At 59.9% G+C, this 18,381-nt stretch overlaps 1 protein-coding gene across 3 annotated transcripts in view; it reads left to right on the plus strand.

Annotated features, from left to right (window-relative positions):
* The first annotated feature begins 24 nt into the window (after nt 1-24).
* The window catches only part of GRAMD4 (GRAM domain containing 4), an 81,986-nt gene continuing 63,629 nt past the window's right edge, over nt 25-18,381 (plus strand). For all 3 annotated transcript variants that reach the window (XR_003791071.1, XM_029205000.1, XM_029205003.1), the window contains exon 1: nt 25-156. Coding sequence is in view for 2 of the 3 variants with exons in the window: in XM_029205000.1 (XP_029060833.1) it covers nt 128-156 (29 nt within the window). In the remaining variant the exon portion in view is untranslated. The remainder of the gene's footprint in view (nt 157-18,381) is intronic.

Raw genomic sequence — 18,381 nt, forward strand, 5'->3', positions numbered from 1 at the left:
CCGCGCTCGTGGCCGGGACCCGCGGGGCCGCCTCCTCCGGGCTCCCCGGCGCCGCTCGGCTCCCGGGCGGGCGGCAGGTGCAGCGCGGCCGGGCGGCTGGCGAAGGGGGCTTCGAGGCGACGGTTGGATGAGAGGTGGCCCCGGTCTCCGCGCAGGGTAAGCGGCGCGAGTGCGGACGCCCACACGGACCTCGGCGGACACACGGACAGGCTCCCCACGGGGGCCGGCCGGGCCGCGACCCGGCGCGCTCGTCCGCGCTCTCCCCGCGCCCGCAGCCAGCGGCCCTCCTAGCAGGGCCCCGCGCGGGCGCGCCCCGCATACACGCCCCCGGGTCCCGCGTTGGCCTGGGCGCGCCGCGGCCGCGGCGTCTCCTGGCCCGCGTTGTGCCGGGCTGGCCAGGGAGAGGAGGACGTCCCGTGGGCGCGGGGCCTGAGGTGGGGTGGTGGTGGTGGTGGGCAGGGCGGGGGTCGCCGCGGCCAGGCTGGGGCACGGGCGGGCTCGGCAAATGTCGTTTTCGCCACTCACTCCTTGGGGACAGGAGAGGAGGAGGGAGACCCCGGCCGCTGCGACCCCAGAGACGACCCCGCTAAAAAGTTGTGGGCGCTCGTCCTCCTCCCCGCACCCCTCCGTTCGCCCTGTCCCCTTTCCCTTTGTTTGGGACTTTTAGCCGGTGGGTCTCTGCTGGGGCCCAGCCCCGCGTGCAGCAGCTCCCAGCCCGGGGCCCCCGCCTGCCCAGAGCAGGCCCTGCACCCCCGTCCAGGCCTGGCCTACCACCGGGGGAGGGAGGAGAGTCGGAGCCGGGCGGGCTGCTGCACCTGTCTGGGCAGGGAGGCTCTGGCAGTAGGAGCAGCGGCCCCGGCCAGGGCCATAGACCTGAGGGGGTACCCCTGGAGGCTGAGTCCACCCTGGGGCTGTTGCCAGCCCTGCATTTCCGGAGGCGGAGAGGATTCAGTTTGGGCGACACCTTCTGCAGGATGGGTTTCCCTTCTTGCCTTCCTAGTGCAGGCTGGGGAGAAAAGACAGAGTTCTGAGCATCTCCCCCCCACAAAAATGGAGGCTTCTGAGCCCCAGCGCTCATCGCAGCGCAGCCCTAGGGGTAGTTTCAGGCCTGGGCCTGGCAGGGGCAGGGCTGTGCAGTAGTTAAGAGAGGAATTTGGAGCCTTGCCTCCGTCACACATCTGTTCGGTGACCTTGGGCAGGAAGGCCTTGAGCCGTCTCATGCCTCAGTTTCCCCACCAGTAAACGGGGAGGGGGGCTGACAAGAGGATTAGATGATGTGATACAGACACCCCCCACCCCCCTCCCGGACGGGACACACCCAGGGCAGAGAGCAGAACACCCTGGAGAGGCCAGCGGTGCCCTTCGCCCCCTGGCGGCTGTTGATTTCCTGACTGCCCCACGTGTCCCAGGCCCATCTGGGGACGCACAGTCTGGCTGGGTGAGTGTGCTCCAGTTGTTGCCCTTGTCCCCTGCTGGGATGGAACCACATCCCACAATGTTAGCTGGGACCCCTCGGATCAGGGACCTCATTAAACCTGCCCCTCCCTCCTGTTGCAAACCCCTCTGAAAACTCCCTGCCTGGCCCAGGTAAGGGACCTGGCCTGCCTGTCCTTCCCTCTGTCTTGGCTGTGATGTTGATCCTTCTGCAGCACTGTGACCATGGGCAGGGGTCTTGAACCTGCAGGCTGCCCAGTGCTGGACTCCTATTTCGGGGGGGGGGGTGCCAGCTTGGTCCTGGGGACCAGGAGGTAGGGTTCCCTGGAGTCTCTAGACGGCGCCACCCCCTCTCTGCCCTTCTTTCCTGTGGGCTGCCTTGGCTCATGAGGTGTGGCTGTCCCAGAGGTGCGGCCTGGGGACGGTCAGGGCCTGTCCCTTTGCCGTCTGCCTGCCTGCACTCGGGAAAGGCATTTCCTGGAAACTGAACAGGAAGGTCTCAAAGTGTGGTTTGCTTGGCCCTGGCCGCCTTAGTCTGTGTCTTCCACTGAGTTGGGTGGGCAGGGGCCCTTCATGCAGGGAGAACCTGGTGGTCTCTCCAAGCCGCCAGGCTGTGAGGCGCTCCTCGTATCTGTCCAGCCAGAGTGGGTGTCAGGACCCCCCCCCCCGATGGTCGCCAGCTCCGTGTGACCTCTGCTTCCCCTGCCCTCCCTGGGCCTCACCTTCACCAGCTAGAAACGAGGAGAATCAGGCCCGTTTTTCCTGAATCACCACTTCTGCTGTGCAATAGAACAGAATAGTGGTTCAGGCCCGATGAAAACAAAGTGTTATTAGATTCCAGTGAGGGTGCGGTTGCCAGGGGAGATTGCGAGCCTGAAACGCATTTTCTGTTTGTAACAGAGTATCTGAGCGATGTTACAGATGTGACAGAGATACCAGTGCCAGGCCCAGTCTGCATCTCCGTGGAATCAATGTAATCGGAGAAGCGAAGGGCTCCCCTGATGTTTCCATGGTGTGACCCATGTTAGTGGTTGTACCACTGGTACACTGTCATCTAATGGGCCCTAGGGGACCCCTTCCAGCTCCCCATGCTTCGCGGTTTGGGAGTTTGCCTCCTGAAGCCAGTCGTATCTGAGCTCTGTGCAGGAGTGGGCTTCCCATTGTGGAGTGGCGTGGCTCCAGCCAGGCCCTCCTTTCTGGGGGCCACTCCCTCTCGGGGACCCAGGCTGGTTTTAATTCTTGTGGGCCTCTGGCGTTTGGCCCCCTGTGTAGTCAGGATGGGGGGCTCCTGCCTAGTGGCCGTGCTGGGGACTTGCTGAGCGTCTGAGGAGCTCCAGTCAGTGGAGGGCGTGTGCCAGCTGGGGCGGAAGACACCGGTGGTGGCTGTGTGGCCTGCTTGGACAAGGCTGCTGTTGCTGTCGCCAGCAGGAAGGGAGACCATCTTTGTCGAAAGCCGAGTACCCCTGCTTCCTATGGAGGCTGCTGGCAGCCTTGGGGTATGTAGCAGAGCATCCCTCCCCTTAAAGTAGTTAAAAATGAATTGGGGGTAATGAGACGTGGACATTGAGAGTGAGTAATAGGAATACAGATGCCCTTGCCAGGGGAGCAGCTTCTGTTTGTTTACCAGCCCAGACGTGCTAGCGTGACCACCCAGGTGGCACTCGGAAGGCCTTTGCTTGGGACTTGTGAAAGCCAGCTGGGGGGCCCTTAGGCACTGCAAGGGGTTTAGGTCTGATTTTTCCTTGGCTTTTGGGTGGTATGGCAATGGGGGCTCTCACTGGGTCTTTATCCTGGGCAGAATCTAGAAAACACCCTTGTAAAGGGGCTGTGAGAGTTCAGTTGCTGGCTGGCGGACGAGGAGGAGGCCTGGGTCCTTGACGGTGATGATTATTTTGCGGAGATAGAGTGGCTGAGGCACAGCCAGCCCTGCCTGAGGGGCAGCCGGGCCACCTGCTTGGAGCTGGCTGCTGACGGAGAAAGGCAATTGGTTAACTTGAGAACTTAAAGGCAGGTCGTCTGACTTCTCTTACTGATTGAGATGGAGCAAGAAAGTGAGGGTTTCCCTAATTAGAGAAAACTGTGTTCCTTGAGCCTTTGGGGTCTGCGTGTGGCCTGTACGGAGGAGTCAGGCAGAGACTTTGGACTGTAATTCACCATTAGTGACGCTCGCCATCTAAAGGTTATTAAGATCATTTGGCATTTGAGTTACAACCAGGGCTGTGATGATGTTTAAGCCCTGTGATTAAAGCCTCCTGTGGTTACACCGGCAGACAGGAAGGACTGGCCTGTCCAAAGGAAAAAAGAAATTAATAGTAGAAATCACTCAGTATAGTGTCAGGCGCGGTGCTAAGTGTCTTTCAGGCGTTGGCCCTCGTGGTCCTCACAACCTCCACCTTCACGTGTCCCGCAGAGGCACAAACAGGCCCAGAGAGGCAGGCGGCTGGCCTCAGTCCCCAGTTAGTTAAGTAGCAGAGCTGGGATCGGAACTCGGGTTGTTTGGCAACAAAGGCTGTGCTCTTAACCTCACTGCCTCCCTGATAATCAGTTGAATTTCTGGGGGTTTGTATAAGAAACAGAGGAAGTAAATTTACAGTCATGATGAGAAGTCTCTTTGCCATCAAACGTGTGCTTATAGCAAGAGTGTCTCTTGTCCTGGGCCTGATGGCATTCCATGTACTTTATATGATTGATTTTCATAACAGCTGGAGGTCAGTGCTATTATTAGGTCCGTTGGCACAGAGAGGTTAAGTAACTTCCCAGAGGCCACAGGCTGGTGAGTGGCAGAGCTGGGTATCTGTTCCTAAGCTGGGTACTGTATGCAGGGGGATTAAGTGGAGAAAACTCTTGGTCTGTCGCTGTGTGTTCTTGGGCAAGACGCTTAACCCCTCTGGGCCTCCGTTTGGTCACCGGGAAACAAGGGTCTTGGTGTGGAATATAGAAGCCAGAGGCCTGAGAGCTGGCCCTGGCCCGAGCTGGCCGCGTCTGCACTGCCTCCCCCAGGAAGGCCCTGGGTGGGGAGGCCCAACCATTGCAGCTTCCCCCCAGGAAGAGAGTCGTGGTGAAGGGGGCCAGTGCGCCGCAGCACTGGCCGATGTTGGATGGAGCGGCCCTGGCTGTTGTTGGGGGTGAGGGCTCTGCCTCTCCCAGAAGCTCAGTCCACACCTGGGGAGAGAGACACCTGACACCCTGACACCGGGCACCGCTCCCTCTGTGAAGTGAGGGCGCTCAGAAAGCCCCCACTGCTCTGTCCCTCGGGAACCGGGGCGGGGGGGTGGTGATGGGTGGCCCTACCCAGAGCCCCCCTGTGCCGCCAAACCCAGCTCAGCTGTGGTGGGAGAACTAGGTGTGCTGGCGCCATGGAGGGCTGCAGTGGCCTGGGGACCCCCAGGGAAACTGCTCAACCCTCTTGTGGTCAGGTCCCCAGCATCGGTGGAGAGGGCTGCTGCCTCTAGCCCTTCCCTGTGGGCAGGGGGTACATGGCACATGAGGCCCTCCCCAGCCCGCCAGCATGGAGTGCGGTGTGGGGCACACCTGAGCCCAGCCTGTGCCCCCCTCCCAGGTCAGAGAGGCCCTGCCTCCCCCCCCTCCCCCCCCCCGCAGGTGCTGCCTGCAGGGCTGTACCAGGGATGGCAGACCTTTGTGTCAGGCACGTCTCTGCTCCATCCCCCTTGCTGGGGAGGCCTCCCCCAGCACCCCGTTTATAGAAGTCCCCCCTCACTTGCCCCCCCCGCCGCCCACAGCAGTTGTCCTCCCTGGAGGCAGGGGCTCTCTCCCTCTTGTTCTGGTCCTGAGCAGCCCAGAGCAGGGATGATGGAGGCGCTCCCTGCTCTGCCCTCGGGGGCCACACTGCAGCCTGGCCTCCAGGGACCAGCAGCTTTGGGTCCTGGGGGCCTGGCTGGGGTCAGCCCACCTGCAGCTGAGCTAAGCTGGGGGCTGGGGGAGGGGAGGGGCCAGGCTCCCCAAAGGCGGGGGCAGGCCTGGGCAGTGAGAGAGGCGTGCGTTTGTTTTTTAAACATCTTTATTGAGGTACAGTTCACATACCATGCAATCCAGCCATGGAAAGTGCCGTTCACCGACTTTTAGCACATCCACAGAATTGTGCAGCCATCACCACAATCTAATTTTAGAACGTTTTCATCACCCCCTTTAGCCATCACTCATTCTCTTTCCCTCTAGCCCCTGGCAACCGCTAATCTGCTTTCTGTCTCCATGGATTTGCCTGCCCTGGACATTTCGTATCAGGAGTCGTGTGCTCTGTGGAGGTTTGGCCCTGCTCTCCTTCACTTAGCGGGATGCATTTTCAGCCGTGTGGTAGCGCGTAGTGACAGAGTTGTGCTTGGTGCCTCTTCTGAAGTGTGGCCCCTCTTCCCCAGCACGAGGTGACCCTGGACGACCTTTCTCACCAGTCTTGGTGAGCTCGCCTTGCATCACCTGGCACCCGGGGTCAGAGTTCGTAGCGGCCCCTTCTGTCGCTATGGCTGTCTGAGAACTCCGTGCCGGCACCATGAGCCATTTCATGTGACTCATTTTCAGTGGCCTTTGGCACACTTACCATTTATGTGAGCTGCACTCAAAGTCACCTCCTCCAGGAAGCCCTCCTAGCCTTCCCATGCCCCCAGGGTTAGGGCCCTTGTGCCTATCATCCTGTGTGATCCTCTGTTTACCTGCCTGCCTTCTGAGCTCCTGGAGGGCAGGGGTCCCGCTTTTCATCTGATTCCTGGCTGGCCTCGTTGGAGACAGTGTCGGGGGGGTGAGTGGTTGCAGATGGCGGGGGTGGCGTGTTTGTGAGGCATTGAGTCCCATGGGGCTCTCTTACTGGCTGCCCCACTGTTTCTCTTCCTTGATTATCCTTCTGGCCCACTACTTCTCTTCCTCGATTATCCTTGAAACTGTACTGTCTGTGTCCTCTGGATCACCTCAAGGGCAGGCCCGGGTCTGGCTCTGGGTATCCTGGACGTTCAGGCAGAGCTGCGGAGTGAGCTGAGCGCTGCCGGCCCCACCTCTGCCCTACCTGCCCGCCACGCCCCACAGTGGGTGGCAGGCTGGGTTTTTGGTTTTGTTTTCCTTCTTTTTTTTTCCTAATAATAGACTGTAGTTTTTAGGACAGTTGTAGACTTACAGAAACATTACAAAGAAAACACAGAATTCTCATATATCTGTCCCTCCCCATGGTTTCTCTTATTATCACCATTTTACTTTAGTGTGGAACGTTGTTATAATTAATTAATGGACCAATATTGATTTTTTTTTTTTTTTTTTTTTTTGCGGTACGCAGGCCTCTCACTGTTGTGGCCTCTCCCGCTGCGGAGCACAGGCTCCAGACGCGCAGGCTCAGCGGCCATGGTTCACGGGCCCAGCCTCTCCGCGGCATGTGGGATCTTCCCGGACCGGGGCATGAACCCGTGTCCCCAGCATTGGCAGGCGGACCCTCAACCACTGCGCCACCAGGGAAGCCCAATATTGATAATTATTAACTGAAGTCTGCAGTTTATTCAGATTCCCTTAGTTTTCACCTAATGTCCTTTTTCTACCCCAGGACACCATATACTACATCTAGTTGTCATGTCTCCTTCGGCTCCTCTGGGCTGGGACAGTTTCTCAGGCTTTTCTTATTCTTGATGACTTGACAGTCTTGAGGAGTATTAGGGACATTGTAGATCGCTCTCCACTGGAGTTTGGACAGTTGGAAACGCCCTGCTGGAATTTGGGTGTTTTTCTCCAGGTTAGACTGGGGTCGTGGATTTGGGGAGGAAGGTCACAGGTGAAGAGCCCTCATCCCATCCCCTCAGGGCACTGATCCCTGTGATGTTGGCCTAGGTTGTCTGGCTGATGTAAACTTACTCTTTTCCGTCTGTCTGTGCTGTCCTCCTTGGAAGGAGGTCAGGATGTGCAGCCCACACGTAAGGGGTTTGAGGGTGGAGTGCCTATAAACGATTTGGAATCTTCTGAATGGGAGACTTGCCTCGTCTCCCCCATTTCTCAGTTTATTCAATCATTTTTTACGTCAGTATGGATTCATGCCTCCTTATTTTATACCTTGAGTTACGGTGCAGTTCCACTTTCCTTATTCTGTTGGTCAGACTGTTCCAGCCTTGGCCGCTGGGAGCTCGTTCAGGTGGTTCCTGAGTTCAGTTGACGTGCCCCCATCACGTGGGGTGATGTGGACACATCCTCACTTCCTGGCACTATGGGTGCTCCCAGCCCTAGAATCAGCCAGTTCTCCCAGGAGCCTGGTTCCTTTTACTGGAGTATGGTTTTAGAAACCAAGATCTGGGCGCTGGGTGTGCTCGTGGCTGCTGGGGTCTCATTGCTCTGGGCCCTCTCTAATGGCAGAGCAGAAATGCACACTGTGGATATGCACACGTCTGTAAGTACTTCTCTGTGTAACCGTCTGTGTTAATACATTAAGTAATTTATCAAGTGAGATGTGAGTTCATCCTAGTGATATAACCTATGGTCCTTACCGTGTGTATATAACTTCTATATAACTATATACAGGGTGACTGTATAACCTATAGTCCGTACTGCGCCCCTCGCCGATCGGTTTCCATTCCAGCAGTGGGAAACTGGGCTTCCCCCATTTGCCATCGTTCACTTGATCGTTCAGTTCCAGTGTAGCTGAAGGGTAGGGTCAGACTGTTACCCCCGCCCCCCTGGGAAGTGGCTTCATGGGCCAGAGTGCTGTGTGCCTGTGTGGCTCCTTCTTACGCCCCTGGGTTCTTGCTGTGCTGTTGGGACGGGCGCTGATAGGTGCTCTCTGCACGGGCCCTGCAGAGGCTGGGGGGCCGCCGCCTCCCCGAGAAGGTCTGTGACCTGCAAGGAGAGAAGAAGAGAACTGGGGGGCTCCTCGCTGTGCCTGGTCACCCCAGGCCTGTGGGGATGGGCACAGACGTGGCATCCCTTTGAAATTTGAAAGCGGGGCTGGCTTTGAACACACCCTGGAGGCCCGGCCTCGGCGGCACAAGGAGGAGGGCTGCCGGTGGGACCCTTTGGAGCTCAGACGCATCTTTGACTCAGATCCTGGCCTGTGAGTTCCCCGACCTCCTCGGAACTCGCACTGCAGCGGGGAGGGGCAGCTCCAACCATGGTTCTTTGGGAGCAGGGCTGGAGGCCGGAGGCCGGGCTCCTTTCTGGAAAGGAGAGAACTGGGCGAGTTCTGCTCTGGTTCACTTGGGGCCTCATGCCGGCTCCCGTTTCCGTCCGCATGTGTGTGGGGTCTGGCGGGGGGAGGGCTTCAGCTGGAGGCTTCAGAGCAGGTGGGACAGGGAGAGGCAGCAAGGTGCCCACCGTTTTAGGGCTGAGTTGGTGGGCAGGGGCGGGCACCCTGGACCCAGGGCCGAGGAGACCTGAGAGCAGCCACGGGCAGGGCTTTGCAGGGTTTGTGCTTCAGAGGAAAGCGGCGGCCACCTGGGCGGGCTTGGAAGACGCCTGGAACCGCGGTTGTCGCTTCGTGCTCCTGCCCTTTGGAGATAAAATGAGGGGGGGAGGGTCAGTGGACGGGACACCAGCTGGGCCTCAGCGGCTGGTCCAGCGCCTGGGTTCCTGTGTGCCATGTGTCGTGGGCCAGGTTCCGGGTTTCTGAGGGTGGCACCCACAATGGCTGTCGCTTTGAGTGGCCCACAGGTGACGGAGCAGCAGCGGGAGCTGCCATGCTGACCGCACCGCCTCTGTGCCTGTGAGGAGGTGCCGTGTACACTCGTGGGGAGGTTCTGTTCACACGGTACTATCTACACGTGTGGGTCACCACGCCGCCCTCCCTGGGACCGGCTGGGGCTGGCGTGGGCTCAGTTTATCAAAGGTCATCTCCTGTCCAGGACTCCTGGAGGCCCAGCTGGCGTGTGGCCACACCTCTGCTGGGGCAGGACTGGGCTCTGGGCCGCGCTGGGGGAGCCATGGGACACATGGCTGGCTGTCCTGCCCCCAGCTCAGGCTTTTGGCTGAGCATCCTGAAAGCCCTCGTCTCCCTGCTGTGGGGCTGGGGCCTCACCGAGGTGGTACCCCGTCTCCCCTGGTCCTGTGAGGGGAGCCCCAAGGAAGCGGGGGTGGGGGTGGGGCTGGCCAGGGGCTTGGTGGGCGGGCCTTCCTGGGAGTGAGGCTCACCTGCCCTGTTGGAGGCCACCTGCTGGCCGGGTCTCCTTGTGCGCCCTGCCCCCCCCCCCCCCCCCCCCTGGGTGCCCCCCCCCCCAGGTCCTTGCTGTGCCACAGCCGCCCCTCCTGCTTTCTGGGTTGATATTTGAGGGTCTGCTGGGTCCCCTGTGACGGCCGCAGACAGCTGCTGGGAGATGCTTGCCTGGAGATGAGTTTCCCCGTCTCTGGTTGCAGAGCTTCGGGGTGACGGGGGTCACCATCCGGGGCAGCGTCTCTATGGTGCGGGTGGCCGTGCTGCACTGCTGGGCTGAGCCCCGTCTGACCAGTGATGGCCCGGGGGTCAGGGAGTGGGGAGTGCTGCGGCCTAGACGGCTTCCGGCGGGGCAGAGCCGGGAAGACGCGTGTCAGTGGTGGCCTCTGGCGGGAGTTTGGCGTTTAAAACTCCGAAGCAACTTGAGTCGTTGAGAAAACACACAAACCCTCAGTATCACCGGAATCTCCCTCTTAGAAGAACCGGATCGTAACACCCCGCCCACGGGGTGGCCACACAGTCCACACGCTGACGGTCGTGTCTCATCTTCCAGCCACTGCTGAGAAGACAGTGAGGTGTGTGAATCATCTCGCAGGTGCCGTGTTCCAGAGGCGGAGCTGCCCCAGGTGACGCTGCCCCTTGTCTCTGCAGGCTGAGCCTTGCTGTGCGCTCCTCCCAGACCCCCCGGGCATGTCCTTGGGGTCCTGTGCTGGCTTCAGCGTCCTGGTTAGATGTCCAGGGGCTGGTGTCCGCAGCCCTTTCCCTAGTCCATCCAGAGAGGAAGGTCAGGAACGAGACAGGTGGGCTGGACAGGAGGCCTCCCTGAGGACCTGTGGGCGATGCTGCCTGCGGAGGGTGGTCAGCGGTGGCGTGCCCCCAGGCCCTGCCCGGCCCTGTCCTGTTGGGCGAGCCCGTCGCAAGCATGCTGAGCCCATCCTGGATTAGGAGGAAAAGTGGTGTTTTGTTCCACAGCCACTGCTTAAGAAAGCCGGGGGATGTGTGGATACGTCAGCCCCTGAGAGTGGAGGGCGGGGGGGCGGGGGGGTGGCGGGTAGGTCTGGAGGGGAGGGGTGGCAACGGGGACCCGAGGAAGCTGGACCTGGAATAGAATTTAAAGGAGTGAGGGTCACTGGTAGTCGTCCTCCTTAGCGCCCAGCCTGCCCCGCGGTGGAGGCTGCAGATGTGTGACTTCTCCACTGCTGAGCACATTTGGGGGAGAGGAAGTGAAATATGAGTCAGCAGGCAGAAAGCCCTGGGCACGAGGGTGGGAGGGCTGCGGAGCTGCTGGCCCATAGACAGGAGGGGAGGCAGGGCTGGAGGAGCCAGCCTGTCCCCGCTGCTCCCGCCCTGGCAGCCTGTGTCCTTCCTGGGAGGGCCCGGGGCAAGGCGGTGGGCTGTCACATTCTAAGCTGGACATCTAGGATTGTGACTCCCAGGGTGGGCGGGCCCCCGGGACACAGCCCCTGCGACCCTCATCTGCTGGCAGGTGGGGAGGGCGGAAGGAGGGAGTGGGGGAGGGAGCAGGGCTGGGAATCCTCGTGACCGAGTAGTAGGACACCTGGGGGAAGGTGTGCTGGCAGCGCCAGGAAGGGAGGTTGAGGTCCCACTCTGTCTGCCTTGGTGAGAGGCCAGCCGGACAGGTTCTCTGCAGGCTGGGGTTTGTGCTGCTGTCTGCGGGCGGGCGGGCTAGAAGCAGGAAAAGGAGAGACCTGGCCTATCGCCAGCCACTGTCTAAGCTTTGGAACGGCCTCCCACCCGTTGTGGCCGCCTCTGCGTTCGGAGAATTGGCCATCTTGAGATGCGCCCGGGATGGGGAAGGGAGGTAAGCCCTGGATGTCGGGGACCCTGCCTCACGTGGCCCACAGGGACAGTGTGGTGGGCCTGGGCTGGTTGGGGGACATGGGAGGGCTGTCTGAGGATGCCCCCGGGAGAGGATGAGCCCGGCTGCTGGTATCTAGACACTTCTGGGCGCCAGGGGATGTACGTGGGTGGCTGCCACCCCGGAAAGGACCACCTTGTCCCCACTTTGCAGGTGAGCAAGTGGGAGTCGGGGTGTGGGGGGACCCAGTAAGTAAGTGGCTGGCAGCTCGCTGCTTGCAGGGCCCACGCCCTTGTCCATGGCCCACCTGCCCTCTCGTCGGGTTTATTTAAGTGTTTTCAGAGGTCAAAGCTGTCCTCCCTGATACGCACCTGTGGGCCTCACATGGACCCTTAACCCTTTGTGCCAGGCCCACTCCTCAGGGCTCTGGGTGGCCCACCCCCTCCATGTGTGTGCCCGAGGGCCTCACCACCTCCCGCACCCCTCAGGGAGGCTGTTCCCTCAACACCCGGGTTCTACAGTTGCACATGCCAGACCCCCTGAGCCCCTTACCCGGCCCTGCCGCCTGGCATGTAATGTGTGGGGATGGGTCTCCCGCACTAGACCCTGAGCTCCTTGAGGGCAGGCCTGGGCCAGCGAGGCTGGGTGATTCCAAAGGTCACTGTCACCCACCTACTGTGGCCTGGGTAGCTGAGCCACTGGCAGTCAGCAGGGCCTTGAGGTGTCTCCACCGCCCTTGGTGGCCTGCACAGGCCTTGGGCCCTTGGTTCCTTCCCAAGGCAGGTGAGACTGAGCGGGGAGTCTGGCTCGCGCAGCTCTCGGGCCACAGGGACCATCCCCCACCCTGTCTTGGGAGGCCTGTCCCATGCCTTTCTGTCTGCCATGTGTCTCTCCAGGAGCTGCAGGGCACCTCCAGAGAGCTGAGAAGGCCGCTGGGGGCGTGGGGGACTCCTTAACCTCCAGGGGAGGTGACCCTGGGGGGCTGGGACATCATTGTCATTGTGTATGTGACCCAGGCCCGGGGTTGCCGGTGGGATGCCGGTCGGTGGGCGTCAGCTGTTGCTCAGGACTGGCCTGGCTTAGGCAGCTTGCTGGGGGAGGGGAGGGAGAAACAAGCGCGGGCCAGCTGCGGGGGAGAGGCCTGGGTCCTGGGGGTAGGGGCGGGAGAGGTTGGAAGGGCGCACCCGCAGCGCCTGTGTGAGGACATCTGAGGATGAAGGTGAGGCTTCCGGTTTAGTTTTTTATTTATATTTTTTTACTTTTTGGCTGCACTGCGCGTGGCACTTGGGATCTTAGTTCCCCGACCAGGGATCGAACCCACGCCCCCTGCAGCGGAAGCTCGGAGTCTTAACCATGGGTCACTGGGGAAGTCCCGCGAGGCTTCCAGTTTAGAAAAGCGGCTGGAGAAGGCAGGGGCCTGGAACGGGAGCCGGGTGCCTGGAGCTGACGGGCCCGGGCAGGTGACTGCTTCCCTGGCGTGTCCTCCCTCATCCAGGGCCAGCGTGGCCGTGAAATCCCTCTTCCTCTTGCGTCCTCCGATTCAGGACTTAACTGCTCTTGCATCAGCAAATGGACTGTGGTTTGACTCCACGTTTACCAAAGCTGAGCAGGGCCCAGGCTGGCGTCCCTGGTTAGGTCCCCCACAAGTCCCGAGTTCCCTCCCCCCACCCGCCCCTGCAGCCTACGGGTAGCCGTGGCCATGGAGGGATGGGGAGGGTCCGTTGGCATCGACCGGACAGTGTAACCGTGGGCTCCGTGAGGGCCGACAGGGACCGTCTCACTCGTTCCCGTGTGCCCAGCGCTTGGCCTTAGGCGTCGGGGCGCGTGTGAGGGGAGCCCACTGATGCCCGTCCCCCGCCCGCCCCCACTCGAGTTGACCGTCGTCTCCTTTGAAGTTCTGCAGGCGTGTGTCTTTGATAACTGACCGCTTAACCGTGTGATTAAAAGTAGTGAAGCGCGTTGTTTGCACCGCGCGGTAGTGAGGATGCTGAGCCCCAGCCTCACGCTAAGTGGGTCACTCCCAGCTGGGGGCAGGCTGGGTTCGGTTTCTCTCCTGAGTGTTTTCGCTCTTCGCTTGGATCCGATCGGACCAGGGAGGAGCTGCATCGTCCTACACCAGCAGGAGACTCGAGTTCAAAGCAGCTTTCCATCCTGAGAGTCTTTGCATTCCACCGCTTATGTTTATGGGGACCAGCCCTCCACTGGCTTTTACAAACCCGCTCTCCCAGGATGTGGCCGGCACCACGGAGGGTGCTGCCGGCCTCCTGCCTGTTGCCTGTCGCTGGTTATGCATATAGAGGCTGGCCCTGCTGGGCTGAGTTTAAAACTCTTGGCAATAAGGGCTTCCCTGGTGGCGCAGTGGTTGAGAGTCCGCCTGCCGATGCGGGGGACACAGGTTCGTGCCCTGGTCCGGGAAGATCCCATGTGCCGCGGAGCGGCTGGGCCCGTGAGCCATGGCCACTGAGCCTGCGCATCCGGAGCCTGTGCCCCGCAACGGGAGAGGCCACAACAGTGAGAGGCCCGCGTACCGCAAAAAAAGAAGAAGAAAAAAAAAAACCTCTTGGCAATAAAGAGGGCCTATCGTGACCTATTTATCAAGTGTTTCAGAATCACTTGCATGAATATTTTGTCCTAAATTCTGTATAATTAGAAGATATAAACCCTACTCTGGGATTATTTTTGTGCACCAACATAACCTAAATTAGAACTCTTTCCATGTAGGTTTTTACAAAAGAAATCATTGGGACAAAAAAAACATAAAGGAATTGATTTTATCTTCCCTGTTCTCAAATGCTTGAAAATACTGTTTCTGCCGAAGAAGCCTGGAAACCTTGTTGACTGATTTGCAGACCCTTTCCCTTCACCAAGAGCAGAAGGTCAGTCTTTTGGAACAGGTGTTTAAAGCGTCCCCATGAGTTCTGACTTGAGGCGGAGGAGCCGTGGCTGGATTTCCACCTGCCAGCTCTCTCCCCTCAACCTCGGGTTCAGCCAGAAGCTTCACCCCAGGTGTGCCTGGTGGCGTGCGCTCTTCACGCGAGGCCTTCAGACGGATGCAGAGGAGGGATTTGTGGCCCTTGTCCATTTAGCAGATGTTCTTGGGGCTTCTTAGCTGCTGGGCCGCCGCATGCGGAGGGCAGGTTGCTAGATGCCAGCAGTGTCCCTTAGAGGAACATCCCTGGGCGGGGAGGCAGTTGTGGGGCTGGCGCCGCCCTACGTGGCCGAGTTTCCGGAGCAGCATATATGGGCTTGGAGCAGACTTTTAAGGGGAGACTTACGGGCTGAATCTTGTTTTTTTCATATTTTTGGACCTCAGGTGCAACGAATTGGAGAAGCCATAGTCCTTGGGTCATGGTGTGCAGCCTTCACTGGTCCTGCAGGAGCCTCTTTTCTGTTTAGTTACTTATTATTTTTTTAATTATTTATTTATTTATGGCTGTGTTGGGTCTTTGTTGCTGCGCATGGGCTTTCTCTAGTTGTGGCGAGCAGGGGCTACTCTTTGTTGCGGTGCACGGGCTTCTCATCGCGGTGGCTTCTCTTGTGGAGCACAGGCTCTAGGCACGTGGGCTTCAGTAGTTGGGACACGTGGGCTTGGTAGTTGTGGCTCGCGGGCTCTAGAGCACAGGCTCAGTAGTTGTGGCGCATGGGCTTAGTCGCTCTGCGGCATGTGGGATCTTCCCGGACCAGGGTTCGAACCCGTATCCCCTGCGTTGGCAGGTGGATTCTTAACCACTGTGCCACCAGGGAAGTCCTGTTTAGTTATTTTTAATGTGACAGGCACCCTCGAGTTCACCTCCAAAGCACAAGCTGGGGCCTTGCCTATCACCCCCATCACTGAGCCCGAGATCTCAGCTGTGCGCCCCTAGCCTCCGTGCCCGTGATCACCAGCTCCAGCTCCCTCGTTTCCTCATGTGCCTTCCTCGGGCCGACACCCTGCTGTCTCAGTACTGCTGCTTCATCCCTGGGGTCTGACTGGTCCCTGGAGGGTCCTGCTCCCTGCCCCTCTCCTTCTGATTGAATCTTGAAGGACTGGTGGACATGGTCTGGGCAGAGCAGGTGGGATGATATTAAAGAGCGTTGAAGGCTAGAGCAGGTATGGAAGCACATGAGGGGCCAGGTGTGTTCAGGCGTGTGTGGGGTGTGGGGAGAGGCCAGAAGCAGCCAAAGGAGAGTGGCGGGGGTGTGTGAGTGGGGAGGCTCCCAGCCTCTTGGAGGCAGAGCCTCCCTGGGGGTGGTGAGGAACCTCTGGGGATCAGCCCAGGGAGGGCAGGTGTTTCCAGAGGTTTCAGGTGTAGAAATGGCCTGGGGAGGAGGTCAGGGCTGGTGGTAGAGGCTGGGGCTGCCCTGGTCCTGGGAGAGGAGGGGAAGGTGTGGGCCCTGCACACCTGGCCTCGTTGGGGTGTCACGGGGGCCTGAGGGGCCGTCAAGAGGCAAAGCTTCCAGGGAAGCGCGTCCTCGCCCCCGCCCGGTGGGGCCCACAAAGCAAGCGCAGAGGGATGTGCCCTTCAGCCCAGAGATGCCTATGCAGGTGTGTTGCCTGCACCTGGGGACTGAGGCGGCAGGTGCAGAGGGCACGTTTGCAAGTGTCAGGGAAGGTGCAGGATGAGGCAAAGAGGGTTCCAGGACAGCGTGAGCGGTGATCTGGGGGACCGGCCACTGGGACAGGGCTTTCATGTGGTTGCTTTGGGGGGGTGTCTCTTCTGACTCCGGTGTCCTGGGCTGTGGATCTGCCTTTAGTGAAGGGTTTCCCACCACAGATGCTCATCTTGCGGCAGGGCCGGTCGGTGCTGCCTGCCTTTCTGGGAAGGGAGGTGGCGATGCCCAGGGCGATCCGGGTCTGGTGGAGGCGCTGGGGTCCCAGAGTGGGGAACCTGAGAGGAAAACCAGCTCCCGTCAGGAGGCTCAGCCGCTGGCACGGCCATGTAGGCCCCTCTTCCCGCCTCCGCACCCCGCCCCCTCCCTGTGTCCACCCCCCAGCCCGAGCCACCCAGGCAGTCGCCAGGGGAGCAGCTCTTCTGGCTGACTGTCCCCTGTGCCATCGGGGGTCCCCTGCCCCTGTGCAGAGAGAACCCCCAGCCCGCACTGCCCAGGCAGGCGCCGCCCTGCCCGACGGGGGGTGAGGGGTGATTGGCCACTTGCCCACAGCCAGCAGCCATTAAATCCTCTGCCCCCTTTTCGAGCTCGTGGCGGGGGAGGAGAGGAGGGGATAGCCTAGGGGCCTCACAGCTGGGACGTGCCCTTTGTGATGAGCCGACGTCCCAGGTGGATGGACTTGAGGGAAAGGCCCTTTGTGGAGTTGGTGGGGATCCTGTGTGCGCAGGTCCAGCGCTCCGAGGGGAGGTCGGGGGCCGGGTAGCTGCAGTTTCCCCTCTGCTACTTCTCCCTGGCCTGGCCAGGAGGCCCCCGGGTGCCCGGCCCAGCTCCCCAGGAAGAGACACAGGCTCAGAGTCTTACCTGTTACATCGGGTGATGAGGCCAGAGCTGCCGCTTGCACAGGTGCGAGTGTGATGGGGTGACGGACGTCAGGGCGGCCTTTCCTGCAGGGTCGTGGGCCACCTGCCACAGCACGTGTGTGGTAACTGAGGGAGCCTCACCCCTCTCCTTTGGGGGTGCAGCCGGGCCTTCTGGGGCCGTGGGGGGTGTGTGCTTGGCAGGGGCTTCCGGGTTCTCCCTCACTTCTCGGCTGAACCAGTTGATGGGATTTTGTTCCCTTTTGGAATTGGGAGGTTAGGCCCCATGGGCGGCATTGCTTTGTCATCTCCAGGCCCTTTCCACTGTCACTGAGGCCTCCTGATGCTGCGGGATGGGCTCAGCTACCTCCCCGGGGTGGGACTGGAAACCACCCTTCTCAGTGTTGCCAACCTGTTTATCTGGTTACGCCAGGTCTGCACGCCTGCTTTCGAAGGGTCCTGCCCTGCCCTGGGAATCCAGGGCCAGACCCTGGGGCCCCTTGGCTGCGGACCAGGAGGGGCTCCAGCAGGCGAGCAGACGGAGAGGGTTCCTTTGATGCTCTTGGCGCGCTGATCCTGTCAGGAGGCCTGCGCAGGCAGAGCTCTGTGAGGGTTTGTTTCCGTGGGATGTTGGATTTTCCCAAAGAGAGGTGCTCTGGAGCCTCCGCCGCGTGTGGGAGTGGGGTGATGCGCTGAGCTGGGCCCTGGCTTCTGTCTGGAGGAAGCCCACTGAGTGAGCTCTCGGGGTTTCAGGTGGTTCCTGGCAGGGTTTTAATGAGGACGAAGACAAGTCCAGCAGTATTTGCAGGTTATGGTTCTCAGGGCAAGTTTATATGAAATGTAGGTTTTTATCCATTTTATCAGCTTTCACAGCTTGTTTTTTGGATGCAGTGGAACATGGTACGTTCTCATGAGTTATGGTTTTTAGTTCATTAAGGGTTTGGCAGTGACTGTTTTTGTGGTCAGACTTGGATGAAAGTTCTAGCGAGATGCTTGGTTCTCTTCTGCTCTGGTAAGTGGGGACTAGGGACGTGGGCGTGGGGGGTCTGTATCTTGCCCATTGGTTTTTGTTGCCTGACGATTCTCATCAGACAAGGAAGAGAACCTTGTTTGCAGTGCATCCTGACAGGGGACCCTGTAAGTGTCCCTCCCCTATCCTTTTTTTAAATTATTTATTTAATTTATTTATTTTGGGCTGCATTGGGTCTTCGTTGCTGTGCGCGGGCTTTCCCTAGTTGCGGTGAGCGGGGGCTACTCTTCTTTGCAGTGCGCGGGCTTCTCATTGCGGTGGCTTCTCTTGTGGAGCACAGGCTCTAGGTGCATGGGCTCAGAAGTTGTGGCATGTGGGCTCAGTAGTTATGGCTCGCGGGCTGTAGAGCGCAGGCTCAGTAGTTGTGGCTCACAGGCTTAGTTGCCTCTCGACATGTGGGATCTTCCCAGACCAGGGCTTGAACCTGTGTCCCCTGTGTTGGCAGGTGGATTCTTAACCACTGCACCACCAGGGAAGCCCTCCCCCCCCCCCGCCCCCCTTTCTTAAGATGAAATGCCGGTTTGGGTCTGAT

The sequence above is a fragment of the Monodon monoceros genome, unplaced genomic scaffold (genome assembly GCF_005190385.1).
Source record: "Monodon monoceros isolate NGI ecotype Baffin Bay Population unplaced genomic scaffold, NGI_Narwhal_1 Super_Scaffold_6, whole genome shotgun sequence".
Taxonomy (NCBI): Eukaryota; Metazoa; Chordata; class Mammalia; order Artiodactyla; family Monodontidae; genus Monodon; species Monodon monoceros.